This window comes from Oncorhynchus gorbuscha, linkage group LG05, assembly GCF_021184085.1.
Source record: "Oncorhynchus gorbuscha isolate QuinsamMale2020 ecotype Even-year linkage group LG05, OgorEven_v1.0, whole genome shotgun sequence".
Classification (NCBI taxonomy): domain Eukaryota; kingdom Metazoa; phylum Chordata; class Actinopteri; order Salmoniformes; family Salmonidae; genus Oncorhynchus; species Oncorhynchus gorbuscha.
The window spans coordinates 67,114,317-67,133,561 of NC_060177.1; the positions used below are offsets into that span (position 1 = coordinate 67,114,317).

The 19,245-nt window shown below is 42.9% G+C and overlaps 1 protein-coding gene across 14 annotated transcripts in view; it reads left to right on the forward strand.

Annotated features, from left to right (window-relative positions):
- Positions 1-4,751: 4,751 nt before the first annotated feature.
- Positions 4,752-19,245, forward strand: part of LOC124036354 (ankyrin-1-like) — a 217,481-nt gene continuing 202,987 nt past the window's right edge. For 6 of the 14 annotated variants that reach the window (XM_046350825.1, XM_046350829.1, XM_046350843.1 and 3 more), the window contains exon 1: positions 4,758-5,151. In XM_046350825.1, coding sequence (XP_046206781.1) covers positions 5,026-5,151 — 126 coding nt within the window. In that variant the 5' untranslated portion in view covers positions 4,758-5,025. Of the gene's footprint in view, positions 5,152-19,245 lie in introns of all 14 variants that reach the window. The other 8 variants (XM_046350823.1, XM_046350824.1, XM_046350827.1 and 5 more) reach the window with 5 other exon arrangements.

Here is a 19,245-nt window from a genome sequence, read left to right on the forward strand (position 1 = left end):
TATCCACCATATGGCATTCCCAATCAGTCCCCTCTCCTGATGCTGTGTCAGGACCAGGCAGCCCAGCACTGACAGGCTCACCAGAGGAGACACTCCAAAGCTCTGAGCCTGAGCTCTAGGGATTTATGCTCCGCCATGAAGCAGATGAAGCAAATGTCAGAGATGCTTTTGAAAAGGAACTAAATGTCAGAAGGGCTGTATGGGTATTAATCATCTAGTTTACTAATTTGCTAGACATGGAGAATATGAACAAAAAGAAGATGCTGGCGTTCTCGTATTTTAATATGTAAATCTATGACGCAGGTTTGTCATTGCTGACGCAAACAGAGGGATGCCTGAGTCAGACGTTGCTGCAACTACTGTAATACTAACAGATCACCGTCCCGTGGTGTGTTGGCTTAGATGTCATAATACTGTACTACCTTTACAGTGTTTGATTAGTAGTACTTTGTGTGTTTGTTTGCATATAGGAGGCGTTGTGTATGTATTTTGCTGTCTGGGTTGAGCGGTGGTCTTTACTGGAGCTGTGCTCTGGGTTTGCTCTGTGGTGCAGTGCAGTGCTGAACCTCCAGCTATATAACATACACCATCTGATAACACTTCCAGTATTCTCCACAGGGGGCGCCATTGGTCAGTGAGTAGCAGTCAGACAGCAGGTTGAAACACTTCTCCCACTGCAACATTCCTTTTTTCTGCCCTCTCAATTACATTTTCAGTCACGTCGTCGGATTAAGATAACAGATTAATTGAAAAATCATATTTTCTTTATCAGAAGTTGGCCTACAGGTTTACAGTGATTCAAATTATTGTGGGCACTTGGGTGACTGGTTAGGCTAGGAGGTTGACTTGGTGAACAGGTGAACCACGGTTAGATGGTTAGATGGAATCAAGAAATAACAAGAATGGAATCCTCTTCAGTCTCACTCATGGTGAGGTTTATTATATTCAGTGTGTGTGTGTGGTTGGTTCTTTTCACACACTCAAAGGAAATAAAAGTATTAATTGTTTCTGGGTAAGATGGCATGGATCCAACAACAGGTGAGAAGGTGGAGTTCAATGCCAGCAATGACAGACATTTTTAAATCGCAGGAGCACTGGCAGCTCTTAAAGGGCCTGTATCCCATATTGGCCTTTGGAGCACAGGTTCTGCTGGGCCTTTCATACAGTGATAACACAAATGGAGGTAGTGTCTCATTAACCAGTCCCTCTTTTATTCTGTTGGGGCTGGTGTACTGTTCTCTGTCAGTGCTGACCCCTCTCTGTCCTGTACCCCCTGTATCATCAATGCTTACACTCTCCACTAGATGGGGTCAGTTACTCTGCACTACTCATAATTTTAGTCCCTGACTGTAATGGGAGAGAGGGGTAACACAATGAACACCACCCTCTGCAATTGGAACCTGAACTTCCTTATGGGCAGACCTGAGGTGGTAGGCAACAACACCTCTGCCATGCTGACTTTCAGCACGGGGGCCCACCAAAGGTGTGTGCTTAGTCCCCTCCAGTACTCCCTGTTCACCCACAACTGTGTGGTCAAACATGACACCAACACCCTCATCAAGTTTGCTGACGACACGATGGCAGAAGGCCTGATCGACAACAATTATGAGAAAGCCTACATTGAGGAGGTTTGAGCTCTGGCAGAATGGTGCCAGGTCAATGACCTCTTCCTTCACGTCAGCAAAACCAATGAGCTGATCGTGGACTATAGGAAGAATAGGGGGGAGCATGCTCCCATCCACATTGACAGGGCTGCAGCAGAGAGGGTCAAAAACTTCAAGTTCCTATATGTACATACATATCACTGAGGACTTAACATCCCATCACACGGATACAGTCATAAAGAATACGGAGCAGCGCCTCAGGCAGCTGAAGAGATTTGGCATGGCCCTTCCGATTGTCTGGAACTTATACAGATGAACTATTGAGAGCATTATGTCTGGCTGCATCACCACATGGTACAGCCACTGCACCGCCCTCAGTCATAAGTCTCTACAGAGGGTGACGTGGATGGCCCAGTACATCACTGGGGGCGAGCTCCCAGCCATCTACTACCAGACAGTGTCTGAGGAATTTTTGGGGGTCAAAGACTTCAACCATGGACTGTTCTGCCCGCCACCGTCTAGGAAGTGGTACCGTAGCATCAGGTCTCAAACCAACAGGCTCCGGGACAACTCCTACCTTCAAGCAATAAGACCGCCAATGAACAGCTAATCTAGGTTTGACTTCCTACACCCATCTGCACTGACTATATACACACTCATAGATTCTACCCACACATACAGTGACACTCTCACCCCCCCCCAACACACACAAATGCACACACACACAGTGAAGCTTATACACACACACAAACACTCTCACACACAACAACACATACACTTACACAATCACCATATTTGCTGCTGTTACTATTTATTATATTTATCCTGTTGCTCAGTAACATAATTAAGCTCAAACAATTATATTGTGTTATTTTGAAATACATTTTCTTAATATCATAATGTTTCTTAAGACCTGCCTAAACAAACAAATGTATTTATTTGTGTTGGTGCATACTAAAAGGATTTATGTGACTGTTAAAATGTAGATGCCCCAAGGGCACTGCATTGGCAGTATCACGTTTCAGGGAAGACCCAGACGCAGACAGTGTCGAAGTAACAAACGTTTATTACTAGAACAAGGGGCAGGCAAAACAATGGGTCAAGGGCAGGCAGAGGTCAGTAATCCAGATCAGAGTCCAAAAGGTACAGAACGGCAGGCAGGCTCAGGGTCAGGGCACGCAGAATGGTCAAAACCGGGAAAACAGGAACTAGAAATAGACAGGAGCAAGGGGAAAACCGCTGTAGGCTTGACGGACAAAACAAACTGGCAACAGACTAACAGAGAACACAGGTATAAATACACTGGAGATAATGGGTAAGATGGGCGACACCTGGAGGGGGGTGGAGACAAGTACAAAGACAAGTTAAACAGATCACGGTGTGACAGGCAGCTAAAGTAGCACTGTAGACAGAAGGCAATAACACCAGACCTGTTCATCTATATGATTCTGCAGAATAGTGAGCTACTATCAGATGAGGGGATGCTTTTGCAGGAGAAAGAGAGGAGGGGAGGGAGAGAGAGAGAGAGTGAGACCAGGTAGAGTGTGAAGGAGAAATGTAGCAGCACAATGAGAGGGTTCAATGTTCGAAAGACCTTAAAACACATCCTTGATACAAGGCAAAGTCATTTGATTCACTGAATACAAATTTAATTTTCATGCGAGGGACTTAATTTCCTCCTCTCTAAGGAAGAAACTTGTATGCAAATTTGGTTCAGCATAATTCATTATTCTGCAGTAATGGTAAGACATTTTGGTAGAGGGTGAGAAAGTTAGAGAGGGAGAATGAAGAAGAATGCAAGAAAAAGAAGAGAAAGAAGAGAATGGGAGAGAGAGAGAGAGAGAGAGAGAGAGAGAGAGAGAGAGAGAGAGAGAGAGAGAGAGAGAGAGAGAGAGAGAGAGAGAGAGAGAGAGAGAGAGAGAGAGAGAGAGAGAGAGAGAGAGAGAGAGAGAGAGAGAGAGAGAGAGAGAGAGAGAGAGAGAGAGAGAGATTCAACAATGTCAGTGATGCTGGTGAGATGGAATCATGTGTTTGTGCCAATGACTGTCGCACTGCCCTCCAGGGGTCCATACAACAGGGCAGTATGAGATAATGAAAGAAGCAAAAATCTCCCTCTATTGAATTGAATTCCAACATCTTACCTCTCTCCCCTTCCTCTCTCCTTCTCTCCATTCCCTCCTGCAATAGTTAATTTGCTCTGAAATGATCAATGAATTAAGACAGAAAGATCTCCCTATCTGTGTGTGCATGTGCATGTGTGTGTGTGTGTGTGTACTGTATTTGTGTGCTGCATGTGATGAACAGAGTCAGGGACAGAGAGATGTTAAAGGATCTGTTTTGCCTGCATCAGCAGCATTGCAGGGGGAGGAGAGAGAGGGAGAAGAGAGAGGGGGAGGGGTGGTTTGGAAAGTGAGAGCAGAGGGTTCGCTCGAAAAACGACCGTAGCGATACCAGTGAACAGGTGCAACCTCCGTCAGTCCCCCTCTCTGCATGCTACACAAACACATACTGACTGACGCCTGCACATGTTTAGATATACACACACTTTGACCATGATACAGAAGTAGCTTCTCTCTCTGCTGTCCATATGGTGCCCCTCTAGTGTACATGAGAGAGAGATTGAGAGAAGAGACGAAGAGAGAGTGACCAAGGAAAGGAGAGAAAGAGAGAGCGGGAGAGAAAGCTTGAGCTTGTAGCAGGCTTGCTGGTGTTATTACTGCAGCTCAGAGTGTGATATAGAATGATCTGTTATTGCACACATAAGCACCACACTCACACACACACTCACTCACACACACACACACACACACACACACACACACACACACACACACACACACACACACACACACACACACACACACACACACACACACACACACACACACACACACACACACACACACACACACACACACACACACACACACACACACACACACACACACACACACACACACACACACACACACACACACACACACACACATTGCGACAGACAGCCTGTATGGGTACCAATGGAGGGAGGGGGAGCAATGAGATAGAGAGGGAGGGGGAGCAGCAATACAGAGAGATGGAGAGGGAGGGAGCAGCACAGTGAGCAAGTGAGAGAGAGGCAGTTTTTTTACGTGTGTTTTTTATGTTTTTGTGTGACTGTGCTGCACTGCTGAAGAGGAGGAGGCAGAGTGTGAACACGCTCTCTCAGACGCTGCAGGGCCATACGAAGGAACACACACCGGCACCATCAGCGTCAGGGTCTGCCCGCGGCAGGCAGGACCTCCAGCACTGCAGCCTCCCAGCTCCCCAGCCCCAACCCAGGACCTCCAGCACTGCAACCCCCAAGCCCCAGCCCCAACCCAGGACCTCGCCAGGCCTCTACCACCTTCATCTCCACAGACAGTCGTCTCAACCAGGCTGAAATATGGCACAAGCCGCCAAACATCTCGTGAAGAACAAGGAATTAAAAATCCAGCTCGAGGCGGAGCGCCTGCAGAAGGAGGAGGAGAAGGCCAAGAAGAGGAACCGATCGCGGGATAAAAAGCGCAAGGTAAGGGGTCCACTCAAAGGGGGTCGGAGGGGGTGGGAAGGGGGAGAGATGGAGAGGGGGGCAGGAGGGAGAGAGACACCCCCCTTCTTTCTCTCTCATGCTAAGCTCTGATCAAGGGTGCTGGGGCACACATGGACATATACTGATGCATTTCTACAGTGTGTGCACAGTGGCACTGGCAGACATGTACTGTGCATACAGACATGAGGAAACTGTAAACACACTGCATGCTCTCCTACTCCTCTTCCTGCTTTACTGACTGTCCTGTGGCAGAACTGTCCTATGGGTCTGTCTGGTACTCTACCTCTTTCTCTCTCTTCTCTTATCTCTCTGTCGCTCTCCATTTATCTCTCTCTCTCTCTCTCTCTCTCTCTCTCTCTCTCTCTCTCTCTCTCTCTCTCTCTCTCTCTCTCTCTCTCTCTCTCTCTCTCTCTCTCTCTCTCTCTCTCTTTGTCTTCACACTGCAGCGTATTTGTGTCAATGAGCAAGATTTCACTGCCGATCCACTCAGTGGTAACTTCAAAATGACAGGATTGAGAGAGGACATGTTTTTGTGTCCCTCTCTTTCCTCATCCTCTTCTTTCTACCTCTCCTTTAAGAACCTTTGTAATGACTGCTGACTAAGGAGTAATACATACCTGCAGGCTTTTCTCATACTGGAACCTTGTGCACAGCGCTGCCAGAGCTGGTGGCTGTTGTCGCACTAGTGGCACTCGCCTCAAACATTACATCTCTGCTTCATCAATTACTGGCTGCATCAGCGGTATATTTCATGATGACTGGGACAGCAGGAAATGCCGACTTAGCACTTTTACATCACATTTCACTTAGTTTCATGAATGAAAATGAGCAGTTATCAAAGCCATTGATGAGCATCGTTTAGCATATTGATAAGACATATATTTTGGTCTGTCTGTCTGTCAATATTTATATATAGTATATATCAGGCTAGTGGGAGGAGCTATATGATTATGGGCTCATTGTGAAGACTGAAATGGAATTAATGGAATGGTTTCAAACATATGAAAACCACATTTGACTCTTTTACATTGATTCCATTTCAGCCATTACAATGAGCCTGTCCTCCTGTAGCTCCTCCCACCAGCCTCCTCTGGTATATATATTGGGTGGCCAACTACAGCATGGAATCTGTGTTGTGGACACACAGTAGATCTCTGTAGCCGTGTATGGACAGCCGTCTCCAGTGAGATGAGGGTGTAATGGGCCTGGGTAGTAGATGATAAGTTACAACGACAGTTGTTCCATGATCTCTAGCAGGCAGTGGAGGTGGGGTTATGCTGCTATGCTGTTCAGACCCTGTAGCAAGGGATTGTGCAGCTGCACATGGGACTGCATTACAAAGTTTAAAAAGTTAGACAATGCTGCTGCAGTTGTTTAGCCTGGCTACCAAAACTTCTTGCTCCCATCAAACGCTACGCCTACGGATGTTTCGTTTCTTCTCCGCAGCGAACATAGAGCAGTGGAGAATTCCGTTTGAGTCGTCAAGCAAGCGGTTGCTGCCTGATGATGTGCTTTTGGACTGTGGAAAGAAGCTCTAGAATGCCACCTTCTGGTCAAATAAAATATGGTCTTAATTTCAACTCTTTTGTTGGTCTCTTGTCAAAGATAAAGTAATGATTTCGGTCTTTCCATCTGTGTGTGCTTGTGTTCAGGCATGTCCCACTTCACCTCAGCTCCACAGTCAGTGCATCTCTGTGGGGTAACAACATTGTGACAACACAAACAACCAGTGCATCTCCATTCCACCCAGTGCGCCACTGAATAAAAACATGCATAAATATGCAGCAGGATATCTAATCAAATAAATCCATTAATTAACAGAGCTGCTGGCATTTCTTATTTTGCATTAATGACAAAGTCATTAACATATCAATCAAAGAAATCAGAAATCATGTAATTAAGGTTTAACCAGGAGCACCTGCTACTTTGGTGTTGTTTGTATGTGTGTGTGTGTGTGTGTGTGTGTGTGTGTGTGTGTGTGTGTGTGTGTGTGTGTGTGTGTGTGTGTGTGTGTGTGTGTGTGTGTGTGTGTGTGTGTGTGTGTGTGTGTGTGTGTGTGTGTGTGTGTGTGTGTGTGTGTGTGTGTGTATGTTCCAGTCCTAATTTCATCGCAGGTCTTTGACAGGACACTCCCTCATCAATGTGAGCAGTCGGAATGAAAGCTTTACTTTTGTTTTGTAGTTGTTTTTCAGTGAAGGGGGGATTTGCAGGGGGTGGAGTAGGAAATGTCACAGCGATTTTATTAAGGGAAACCTGATTAGAAATGAAGAAAGAAACAGGTGGTGAGAGGCTGGCTGGCCCATCTTAAGGAATAGATGGGCTAGAGTGAGAACACGGGGCGTCAGGCGGTATTTTGTGTGTGTGTTATTAATAGTGTTATGAAGGCTCGGATAACACAAGGCAAAAAAAATACTCTCTCTTACTGGTCACAGAAAATGTGTGTTGAGGGCTTGCTTGAAGCTTTACTGCATATTCTTGAGCTGTAAAATTAGTGAAATTACAGTACTCATGAAATATTTCTAATGTATTCTACATGGATCATGAAGTAGACTTTATATCAGTTTTGTACCACAGACAGTAGTTGTCATTTCTATTTATCAAAATATCGGACCTATGAAAAGATTTGTTAATCAAAGACATATCAGTTTGGGCAGTGGACCATGGAAGTTCTGACCATGTTGTAGAGGAAGGGGGGTAGGTGTTAGAGGGTTAAGGATGACCACCTGATGGGAATGGATGGAGGTGGTTGGTACAAGAGAAAATGTAATATTTTCTGATATGGGGAGAAGGAAGCTCAGAAAGAAAAACACCCTTTGACATCCTCTGGACGCCTCTGGCCACGCCCAACTGTGCTTTGAGATAGTAAGTCTCTTCCTCCTTACCCAGACCCAGACTCTCACCCCCTGTCCCCCCTGTCCCCCTCTCTACTGTCCCCGGTCCTTTAATCACTCTCACACCCCCTGCTCTGCAGCCAGGAAGTAGGACCTTAGAGTGGAACCCAGCTGCACTAACACAGTCTCTTCAACACCGCCAAGGGAGCCGTGCCCTTTACCTTTTCCACCGTAAAGCACTTGAGTGTTAATATGGAGAAACATGTCAAAAGGTTAGGCTCCTGTGTGTGATGCCTTTGTTCAGAACCAGTGTGATGCCTTTGTTTGTTAAAGGAACTACCTGTCTGCTTTCAGCCAGAACATGCCTCTCTGCCTTGTTGACAGTCAAGTGTTAGAAAGTCTCTGAGGCCAACAACAGAACCAGTCTGCTACCACCTCAGATAAGACATCTTATGGTAAAATAGCTAAAGCCATGTGATGCACTTCCACTAGGTGTCAGTAGTACGCCACTACCTGTATCAATATCAGCTCTGCTTTTATCCCTGTGTCATGTACTAGGACCACTTCTAGAATCAGAGCACAAATATGTCACTAGATTATCCTCTCTGTTGTCATTCCCAGCTGGTGTGAACCGGCCGATGCCCCCATGGTTATCATAACCCCCCCACGCCGGCCACCGGTCAGCAAACACTTTATTTTATTTGTATTTTTATTTCACCTATTTAACCAGGTAGGCCAGTTGAGAACAATTTCTCATTTACAACTGCGACCTGGTCAAGATAAAGCAAAGCAGTGAGACCAAAACAACAACACAGAGTTACACACAAAGAAACGTACAGTCAATAACACACACACACACACACACACACACACACACACACACACACACACACACACACACACACACACACACACACACACACACACACACACACACACACACACACACACACACACACACACACACACACACACACACACACACACACTGCAGTGTTAATGACTGATCGGCCCTTCAAAGTCTCAGGGCCATGTGATAGTGTGGATGTGTGTCCCTGCCCTTGGTTTGTTATCCACCATATGGCATTCCCAAGTTTCACATACAATTTGTCACATGCACAAGTACAGTGAAATGCTTAACTTGGAAGCCCTACCCAACAGTGCATAATTTAATATCAAAATAGTATAAAAACAAACAAAAACAAGAAACACAAGAAAAAAGAGAGGAAGCTATATACAGGGTCAGTGCCAGTACCAAATGTACCATGTGCAACGATACTGGAGTATTTATGGTAGATATATACATGTAGGCAGGGATTAGGAGAAAGTGAATGGTAGCAGCATGAATAATAATAACAATCATAGTAGGGCAGCAGCAGAAGTGGACGGGAGGGGTGTGCGTGGTGGTGAGTGTGTCAGTGTGAGTGTGTAAGAGTGTGAGTGTGCCAGAGGGACAGTATAGACATAATTGGTGGGTATACATGTAAACAGGGCAGGAATACATAAATACTTATAGTAATATACTAATGGTAATATATACATGTAAACAGGAGTAATAGTGACCAATAACAGGATAAATAGATAGATACTAATGGTAATGGCAGTCAATAATCAATGGACAGCAGCTTAGTGGTAGTAATAAATCTAATCAGTAATCATTTTAGCAGCAGCGTAAATTGTGAGGGGGAACAGTACTTTTTAGCCATTTAAACATTTTATGTCCAGGAGATAGAAGCTGTTTAGGAATCTTTTGGTCTGAGCATTGATGCACCAGTACCATCTGCCGGATGGGAGAATGGAGAACAGTCCATGTCTCGAGGGGCTGGTGTCATTGGCAATTTTGGGCCTTTCTCAGACACCGCCTGGCATGTACGTCCTTGGAAGGCTGGGAGCTCTCCCCCAGTGATTGCGCTGGGCCGTCCACATCACAATCTGTAGGGCCTCCTGGTCAACGGCGGTGCAGTTTCCATATCAGTATGCCCTCGATGGTGCAGGATCTGAGGGGTCATGCCAAATCGTTTCAGGCTCCTGAGGATGGTGTGAGAAGACCATGTTAAGTCCCCGGTAATGTGGACACACAGGATCTTGAAGCTCTTGACCCTCTCTCCTGTGGCACTGTCGATTTGGATGGGGGTGTGCACCCCCCCCCTGTTTCCTGTACTCCACGATCAACTCATTGGTCTTGCTGACGTTGAGGGAGAGGTTGTTGTCATGGCACCACACTTCCAGGTCTCTGACTTCCTCACTGTAGGCTGTTTCATCGCCGTTGGTGATCAGGCCTACCACCATCTTGTCTTCAGCAAACCTCATGATAGATTAGAGTCGTGCGTGTCTCCACACATTTGTGGATGAACAGGGAGTACAGCCCTGGGGGGGGCACTGTGATGAGGGTCAGCTTGGTGGATGGTCAGCTTGGTGGAGGTGTTGCAAAGAGAGGTGTTCGGTCCCAAGGTCCCGAGCTTGGTGACGAGTCCCCTCGTTCTTGATTATGGTTGTCTGGACCAGGCTGCCCAAGGCTCTGAGCCTGAGAACTAGGGATTTATGCTTCGCCATGAAACAGACAAATGTCACAGATGCTTTTAAAAAAGGAAATGAATGTCTAGTTTACTAATTTTCGAGAAATTGAACAAAAAAAGTTGCTGGCTGTTCTCGTATTTTGATCTATAAATCTATGACGCAGGTTTGTCACTGTTGATGCAAACGGAGGGGTGCCAGAGTCAGACGTTGCTGCAGATAATACTAATAGACCACTGTCTTACCGTGTTGTGTTGGCTTAGATGTCATAATACTGTACTACCTTTACAGTGTTTGATTAGTAGTACTTTGTGTGTTTGTTTGCATATAGGAGGCGTTGTGTATGTATTTTGCTGTCTGGGATGAGCGGTGGTCTTTACTGGAGCTGTGCTCTGGGTTTGCTCTGTGGTGCAGTGCAGTGCTGAACCTCCAGCTATATAACATACACCATCTGATAACACTTCCAGTATTCTCCACAGGGGGCGCCATTGGTCAGGGAGTAGCAGTCAAACAGCAGGTTGAAACACCTCTGCCACTGCAACATTCCTTGTCTCTGCTCTCTCAATGACGCTTTCACGCACAGAGTCAGATTAAGATAACCGATTCATTGAAAAGTCACATCTGCTCGATCAGAAGTAGGCATACAGGTTTAAAGTGATAACACAAATGGAGGTAGTGCATCATAAACCAGTCACTCATTTATTCCTGTCTGTACAGTACGCCGTGTCTCATCAATGCTTACACTCGTCACTAGCTGTGGCCAGTAACTCTGCACAACTCATACAGTTAGTACCTGACTGTAATGGGAGATAAGGGAAATGCAGTGAACCACTATATTTCTCTCATTATAAGGAACTGCAGGATTGTACAAGTCAAAAGTTTGGACACACCTACTCATTCAAGAGTTTTTCTTTATTTTTTAAAACCATTTTCTACGTTGTAGAATAATAGTGAAGACATGAAAATGATGAAATAACACATATGGAATCATGTAGTATCCAAAAAAGTGTTAAACAAATCTAAATATATTTTAGATTCTTCAAAGTAGCCACCCTTTGTCTTGATGACAGTTTGCACACTCTTGGCATTCTCTCAACCTGCTTCACCTGGAATGCTTTTCAAACAGTCTTGAAGGAGTTCCCACATATGCTGTGCACTTGGCTGCTTTTCCTTCACTCTGCGCTTTAACTCATCCCAATCCATCTCAATTGGGTTGAGGTCGGGTGATTGTGGAGGCCAGGTCATCTGATGCAGCACTCCATCACTCTCCTTCTTGGTCAAATAGCCCTTACACAGCCTGGAGGTGTGTTGGGTCATTGTCCTGTTGAAAAACAAATGATAGTCCCACTAAGAGAAAAACAGATGGGATGGCGTATTGCTGCAGAATGAGAATATATATATATATATATATATATATATACATACACATACATACACTGTCACGATCGTCGTATGGAGTAGAAGGTGAGGACCAAAACATAGCATGGTTAGTATACATTATTCTTTATTGAAGAAAGAACATGAAGTAAACTTAACCAAAACAATAGACAAATAACGACCGTGAAGCTATAATAAGAAAACTGTGCTGACACAAGCAACTAACATAGACATAGATAATCACCCACAAAGTACCCACAGAATTTGGCTGCCTAAATATGGTTCCCAATCAGAGACAACGATAGACAGCTGCCTCTAATTGAGAACCAATCTAGGCAACCATAGACATACAATCTACGTAGAAAGGTCTCAGCCCCATAAACATACAAAACCCCTAGACAATACAAAAAACACATACATCAACCATGTCACACCGTGACCTAACCAAAATAACAAGGAAAACATAGAATACTAAGGTCAGGGTGTGACAGTACCCTCCCCAAAGGTGCAGACTAAGACTATGGTGGAGTGGGGTCCACGTCCAGCGCCAGAGCCGCCACCGCGGACAGATGCCCACCCAGACCCTCCCCTATAGGTTCAGGTTTTGCCGGAGTCCGCACCTTGGGTGGGTGGGGGGGTACTGTCACGTTCTGACCCTAGTTCTTGTGTTATTTGTTTGTTTTAGTTGGTCAGGACGTGAGTTGGGTGGGCATTCTATGTTTTGTGTTTCTAGGTTGGTTTTCTGTGTTTGGCCTAGTATGGTTCTCAATCAGAGGCAGGTGTCGTTAGTTGTTTCTGATTGAGAATCATACTTAGGTAGCCTGGGTTTCACTGTTGTTTTGTGGGTGATTGTTTCCATGTCTGTGTTTATTCGCCACATGGTACTGTTTCAGCTTGTGCACGTTTTGTTTTTGTATTCATAGTGTTCAGTTTATGTTTTTAAAATAAACAATGATGGACACTTACCACGCTGCGCATTGGTCCTCCGATCCTTCTCGCTTCTCCTCCTCAGACGAAGAGGAGTAGGAAAACCCTTACACATACATACATACATACATACATACATACATACATACATACATACATACATACATACATACATACATACATACATACATACATACAGTATATATACAGTATATATACAGTATATATACAGTATATATATATATAGCTGCCAGTTGAGGACTTGTGCGGTGCCTGTTTCTCAAACTAGGCACTCTAATGTACTTGTCCTCTTGCTCTGTTGTGCACCGGGGCCTCCCACTCCTCTTTCTATTCTGTTTAGAGACAGTTTGCGCTGTTCTGTGAAGGGAGTAGTACACAGCATTGTACGAGATCTTCAGTTTCAGGGCAATTTCTCGCATGGAACAGCCTTCATTTCACAGAAAAAGAATAGACTGGTGAGTTTCAGAAGAAAGTTCTTTGTTTCTGGCCATTTTGAATCTGTAATTGAACCCACAAATGCTGATGCTCCAGATACTCAACTAGTCTAAAGAGGGCCAGTTCTATTGCTTCTGTAATCAGAACAACAGTTTTCAGCTGTACTAGCATAATTGAAAAATGGTTTTTAATGATCAATTAAGTCTTTTAAAATGATAAACTTCGATTAACTAACACAACGTGCATATTGGAACACAGGAGTGATGGTTGCTGATAATGGGCCCATGTACCCCTATGTAGATATTTCATTAAAAATCTGCCTTTTCCAGCTACAATACTAATTTACAACATTAAACAAAGCCTACACTGTATTTCTGATCAATTTGATGTTATTTTAATGGACAAAAAATGTGCTTTATTTCCAAAAACAAGGACATTTTTAAATGACCCCAAACTTTGGAACGGTAGTATATATATAGTTACAGTGCATTCGGAAAGGATTCAGACCCCTTGACTTTTTTCACATTTTGTTACATTACAGCCTTAATCTAAAATGGATTATACCTTTTTTCTCATCATTCTACACATAATACCCCATAATAACAGAAATGCATAATTTACATAAGTATTAATTCGCTGTTGATTATTCTAATTTTATAACTTCTAATAGTAACGGTATCCATTGGTGATTTGGGAGAGAGTGAGGTGAGTGCCATCTAAATTCCAACATCTTTTTTTTTTCAGCAATCCTGCCTGTCAGCAGTAATGGTCTCTGATTGATTGAGAGATTCAAGGAGCTATCACCATTAAGTAACACAGTAGATGCAACACATTGAACATTTACATTCATGCACTTTTTTACTTTGTTCCAGAAGCATTTAACTGCAGGACACTCCCACATCCTATGAAGGATGTGCCTACCTGATTTAGTGGACTCAATGAATAGTTAGGAGTTTGGGCAAATTTCATCATAAAACGTTTCCTTGGTGTTAAATACAGTCTGTTAACAAACTTAAAATGAATAAATTGATGATTCGGATTACGGGGTGCCAAGGCAATATTTTTCCATATTCTCAAATCAAATGAAATATATATTCTGCTCCAGTTGAAGGGTTGTTCAGATTCACTTAGGTCTGTGGACAATACTTTTTTAATGGCTAGCTCAGAATATGAGCTTTCCAAAAGTTGTTGATATATTATAGAGATCCGTACTTTCGGGAGCACAGATCATTTATTTATAAATCCCATCTTTGGATGGTTTGGTAGTTGGCTTTCCCAAGGGACTCCATAGGCCAACATAGCTGACCTCAGTTGTAAATATAGGAAAAGGGAGTTGTATGGTCATTTCTATGTCTGTCATATCTTGGAATGTCCTCAAACCATTCCTGTGCATTATATTGGCAAGGGTACGGATTCCACATTCGGACCATTGGGTGATGCAAAAGACCGCCCTCCAAATCGCAAGGTATTATTGTGAAATATTGGCGTATTGTCGGCAAATAGAAATTAGTCCCAAATAAAAATTGTGTGAGCAACAATAGGACCAAAGCAAAGTTTCATTATTTAAGGGATGTATATGTGGAGACCATCTCTTCCGGTGCAATAGGAGACACCATATTTCTCTCTATACTCAGCCAGGGTGCAGTAGAATCACATCTAAACCAAAATAGAATGGGATGAAACGCTAGTGCCTGGATTTACAATGTAAGGTTTGGTACGGATAGTCCTCCTACATCTTTTTCTCTTTGTAATTTTGTTCATTTGATCCGGGATTGGTTACCTTGACATAAACATTTAAAAACTGCACTGGATTTTATCCCAATAGCCAGAAGGGGGAGACTAAATTAATCTGTGGCAATATAGCCATTTTGACTATAGATATTCTGCCGGTTAAAACAACTGGTATATCAGTCCATCTAGTGAGGTCAGATTGAATTGATCTGAGTATTCTGTTAAGGTTTCTGCCAATTGTTTTATATAAGAAAGTAAATATATCCATTCCCAAATATTTCAAATGGGAAACAATTAGGATTCCATAAGGAGAGATGGAATCCTCCATTGGGTAGATTTGATTAGATGTATTTTATATCTTGCGATGAAGCTGAATTTGTCTATGATCTTTTAAGCGTTTGGGAGAGATTGAGATACATTGTCAAGATAAAGATATCGTCAGCATGTAATGAAATGACGTGATCTGTATAATTGAGAGATACTGGTGTAATTTCTTTCATTTGTTGAATTGCCTGGGCCAGGGGCTGGGTCCGGGGCTGGGGCTGGGGCTGGCTCCATAGACAAAATAAATTGTAGAAGTGAGATGGGATCACCTTGCCTGCTACCTCTAGTTATTCTGAATGGAACAGAGCAGGTATTTCCTGTTATTACTATGGCTGAGGGATTGGCATTTAGTATTGTAATCATATTAATGAAATTGGAGCCAAGTCCCATTTATTCCAAAACCGACCAAAGATATGACCATTCTAGTCTATCAAAAGCTTATAAAAGCAATATAATTTTTGAATATAGTTTAATATATGTGTTTATTAAATATAGGAGGCGACAGTGAGAACACTGGGTGGCGTCCTTACCTTTTAAATAAAAGTGAAATTAGTGCTGTATTTACATCCCTTACAAATGAACCTTGGTGAATGGCTGTGCTAATGATTTCAAGTAACAGTGGGCCTAATTGGTTCCAAATTTAAAATACCATCCCAACCGGGTGATTTTTCTTTATTCATGTTGTCCAATGCCCTTTTTAATTAATGGAGAGGAATTTGGGCTCCCAGCAAGCCAGTTTCCTCAGCTGAGAGAAGAGGAGTTTTTATATGTTTTAAAAATAACTTAATCTGGTTTGGTGTGGATTTACAATCAGAGGTATACAATTCTTTATAGAAACAGGATAATCCTTGGTTGTTTAATTTGGGTTCTGATTGTAATTCATCTAAGTCAGATTCAATTGTTGCAATATCCGCTAATTGATCATTACTGTGAAGCTTGTTAGCCAGAAGACGACTGGGTCGATTACCATGGAAGTACTGGTTGGGTCTAACTCAATGGATGGCTAATTCTGCTCTCTGTCTTATCAATAGATGTAGTTATGTCTTGACTTTGGAGAGAGTAGTCACTCCTTGGTCTTAAAAAATTGTTTGTTGAGAATGCTCTAATGCTGTCATGCCCACTCTGGTGCTCGAGGGCGCCAGGCTGCCCTTCATTACGCACACCTGTCATCATCATTACGCGCATCCGCGCTCATTGAACTCACCTGGACTCCTTCACCTTTTTGATTGCTCCATCTATATCTGTCTGTTCCTCCCTTGGTTCCCCGTGTCAGCGTTATTGTTGTTTTGTTTTCCCCTGTCCAGACGCTGTCTGTATTCTGTTCCTGTCCTTTGCTGCTTCTCGTTTCCAGCCTCTGTCCTTACAAATGCAGCATTTCCAAACTCGGTCCTGGGGACCCCATGGTTTCGGTTTTTGCCCTAGCACTACACAGCTGATTCAAATAATGAACTCATCATAAAGGTTTGATTATTTGAATTAGCTGTGTAGTACTAGGGCAAAAACTAAAACATGCACCCCTTGAGGTCCCCAGGACTGAGTTTGGAAAATGCTGCTCTAACATCTGAACTTTTCCAAATCGGATATCTTATCTATTTTTTGAGCCCAGATGCAAATGCAGTTGCATTGTTTTTTATAAAACCTCTGATGGGGTCACATAAAATCTGAGGATCATCGACTGAATTTTTGTTCATCACTATGAATTCATTCAATTCAGTTTCAAAATGTTCACAGAAAGTAGGATTTTGTAGTAAGGAAACATTAAAGCTCCATCTTGTGGCTATTTTAGAAGATTGTGGAATGTGCATCTGGCAGCATGATGATCAGATAGGCTCACATGTTGAATTTCTATTTTCTTGATTGAAGAAAATAGAGTAGATACAGTAATAGTACAAAATCGATTCGGGAGAATGTTTTGTGCCTGTTTGCTTTAGGGTTATGAGTTTGCCAGGCATCAATGAGATTGTAATCAGTGAGTATATGTTGGAGAGCCTTGGTTGCCTGTGGATTATAGTTGGTCTTATTAGATTTGTCCCGCATGTCCAGAATGGCATTCATGTCTGTCCCAATAACCAGTTGGAATTCAGTTAATTCTAACAATATGCTCTTCAGAGAATCAAAAAACAAGTATAATATGAATTTGGAGCATACACATTAATGATGGCAATTTTTTTCTCCATTACTGATACTTTTAAGGAAAGTGATGCTGCCTTCTTGGTCTTAACCTTTACCAAGGATGGTGATTTATTATGAGTTTCTTATGTATCATTATGATTACACCCTTAGTTTTGTTTGGGGCTGATGAAAAGCAGCCAGTTGGAATGGCAGGATTATGATACTTTGAGCCACTGGACATAACTGAAACAAAAGTCTCTTTTCAATGCAATTCAGAGAGTCAGTATTTAATGGACAATGGACAAGTATCCAGTAAAATACAGTAGGGCTAGAGGATAACATGCACCATGTACTGTGTACTGTATTGTAGGCTGATGGACCTCTGCCAGAACAACCATTACACTCTAGAGACACTTTCTATAGAAATGTGAGGTGGACTCTCTCAGCATAACTAAATCCACTTCATAGTGATCTGTAGGCTATCTCTGTAGGAGATAAAAGACAGTTGTATGAAGAGGTGTTTTTTGTGTTGGCTGTCATTGGGCAGGTTTATTCTGACTTAATAAAGTGTTTACTCTCCAGACCCTGATGGTCATGTGATCATCTTTGATGAAGAGCATGACTAAATTAGATCAGTTTATGAGAATATTCCCCCAAGGCACATTCTCTCTATCGCTCTTCACCTGTAGAGTGAATATGAATTGGTGTAAAAAATGGCACTTAGTTTCCATCCCCATCAGTAAAGTGTGGACTCACACTCTCTATCGAGGCACTAAGGTCATTGTGAGGTAGGTTGTCGTGGTGGATGTTGCAGTGAATGTTGCAGTGAGGAGGCAGATAATGATGGTACATTTTCTTGCCATAGGGGAGAATTAAAAATAGGTGTAAAAAAAAGTCAATATTTACAAAATAATAGGCCGGAAGTGGAGCATAATAAACTGGACAGAGATCATTAAGTCAGAGAACTGGCCTAACTGCTGCCTCAAAAATGGCTAATAGCAATTAGCATAAGCAGCACCAGGGGCACATTCAGCAGGACGCACATATTTGGAACGTTCAGATAGAAACATGCCTTTCCAGGATGTAGAATAAGGAATCATGTTGACTCTATTCATGGCATTTCTATCTGCAATGCACAACAATATTTGGCAACTGAACTTGGCTCAGTATAGACCAACATTCCCCTGTATGGGCACAGGAAATAAACGGTTTAAACACATTTACCCACAATGTATTTCACCATGGAACATTCCATTATATCACAGATTATCCATTATATTGACCAGATATTCCATTGGCTTCTCTAACGATGAAAATAAGTTTCTTCAAAAATGAAAGGCTGTCAGTAATAGGCAAGATCAGGTGCAACCATTCTAGCCATTGAGAGGGCAGATGTGCGTGACAACAGGCATAACTCTGATATCAAGTGTTTTTATCAAAGTTGCCGGATGTCACATGTCCTGCTCATATCAGTACACTTGTAACAACCTAAGCATTGTGAAACTTCTATTCTATCAAAAAAGACACATAGCAAATAAGCCATCATGACATTCTCATCAATGATAAGATGATAAAGTTATCGGATTCACATGGAATTGTTGTTCAATTTAAATGTTTGAATATAAATTATTTGTGATGGGATGAATTGTGATTTTAGCTTCCAAAATTAGAAATGTGGATTTTCATAAGATAGGGTTGTTCAATTAGTGGCCTGCCCTGTGAAGGGACATGGGCTATAAAACTTTTCAAACACGCCCTCCTCTCCCTTCCTATATAAGCCCTTGACAACAACATAACTTCC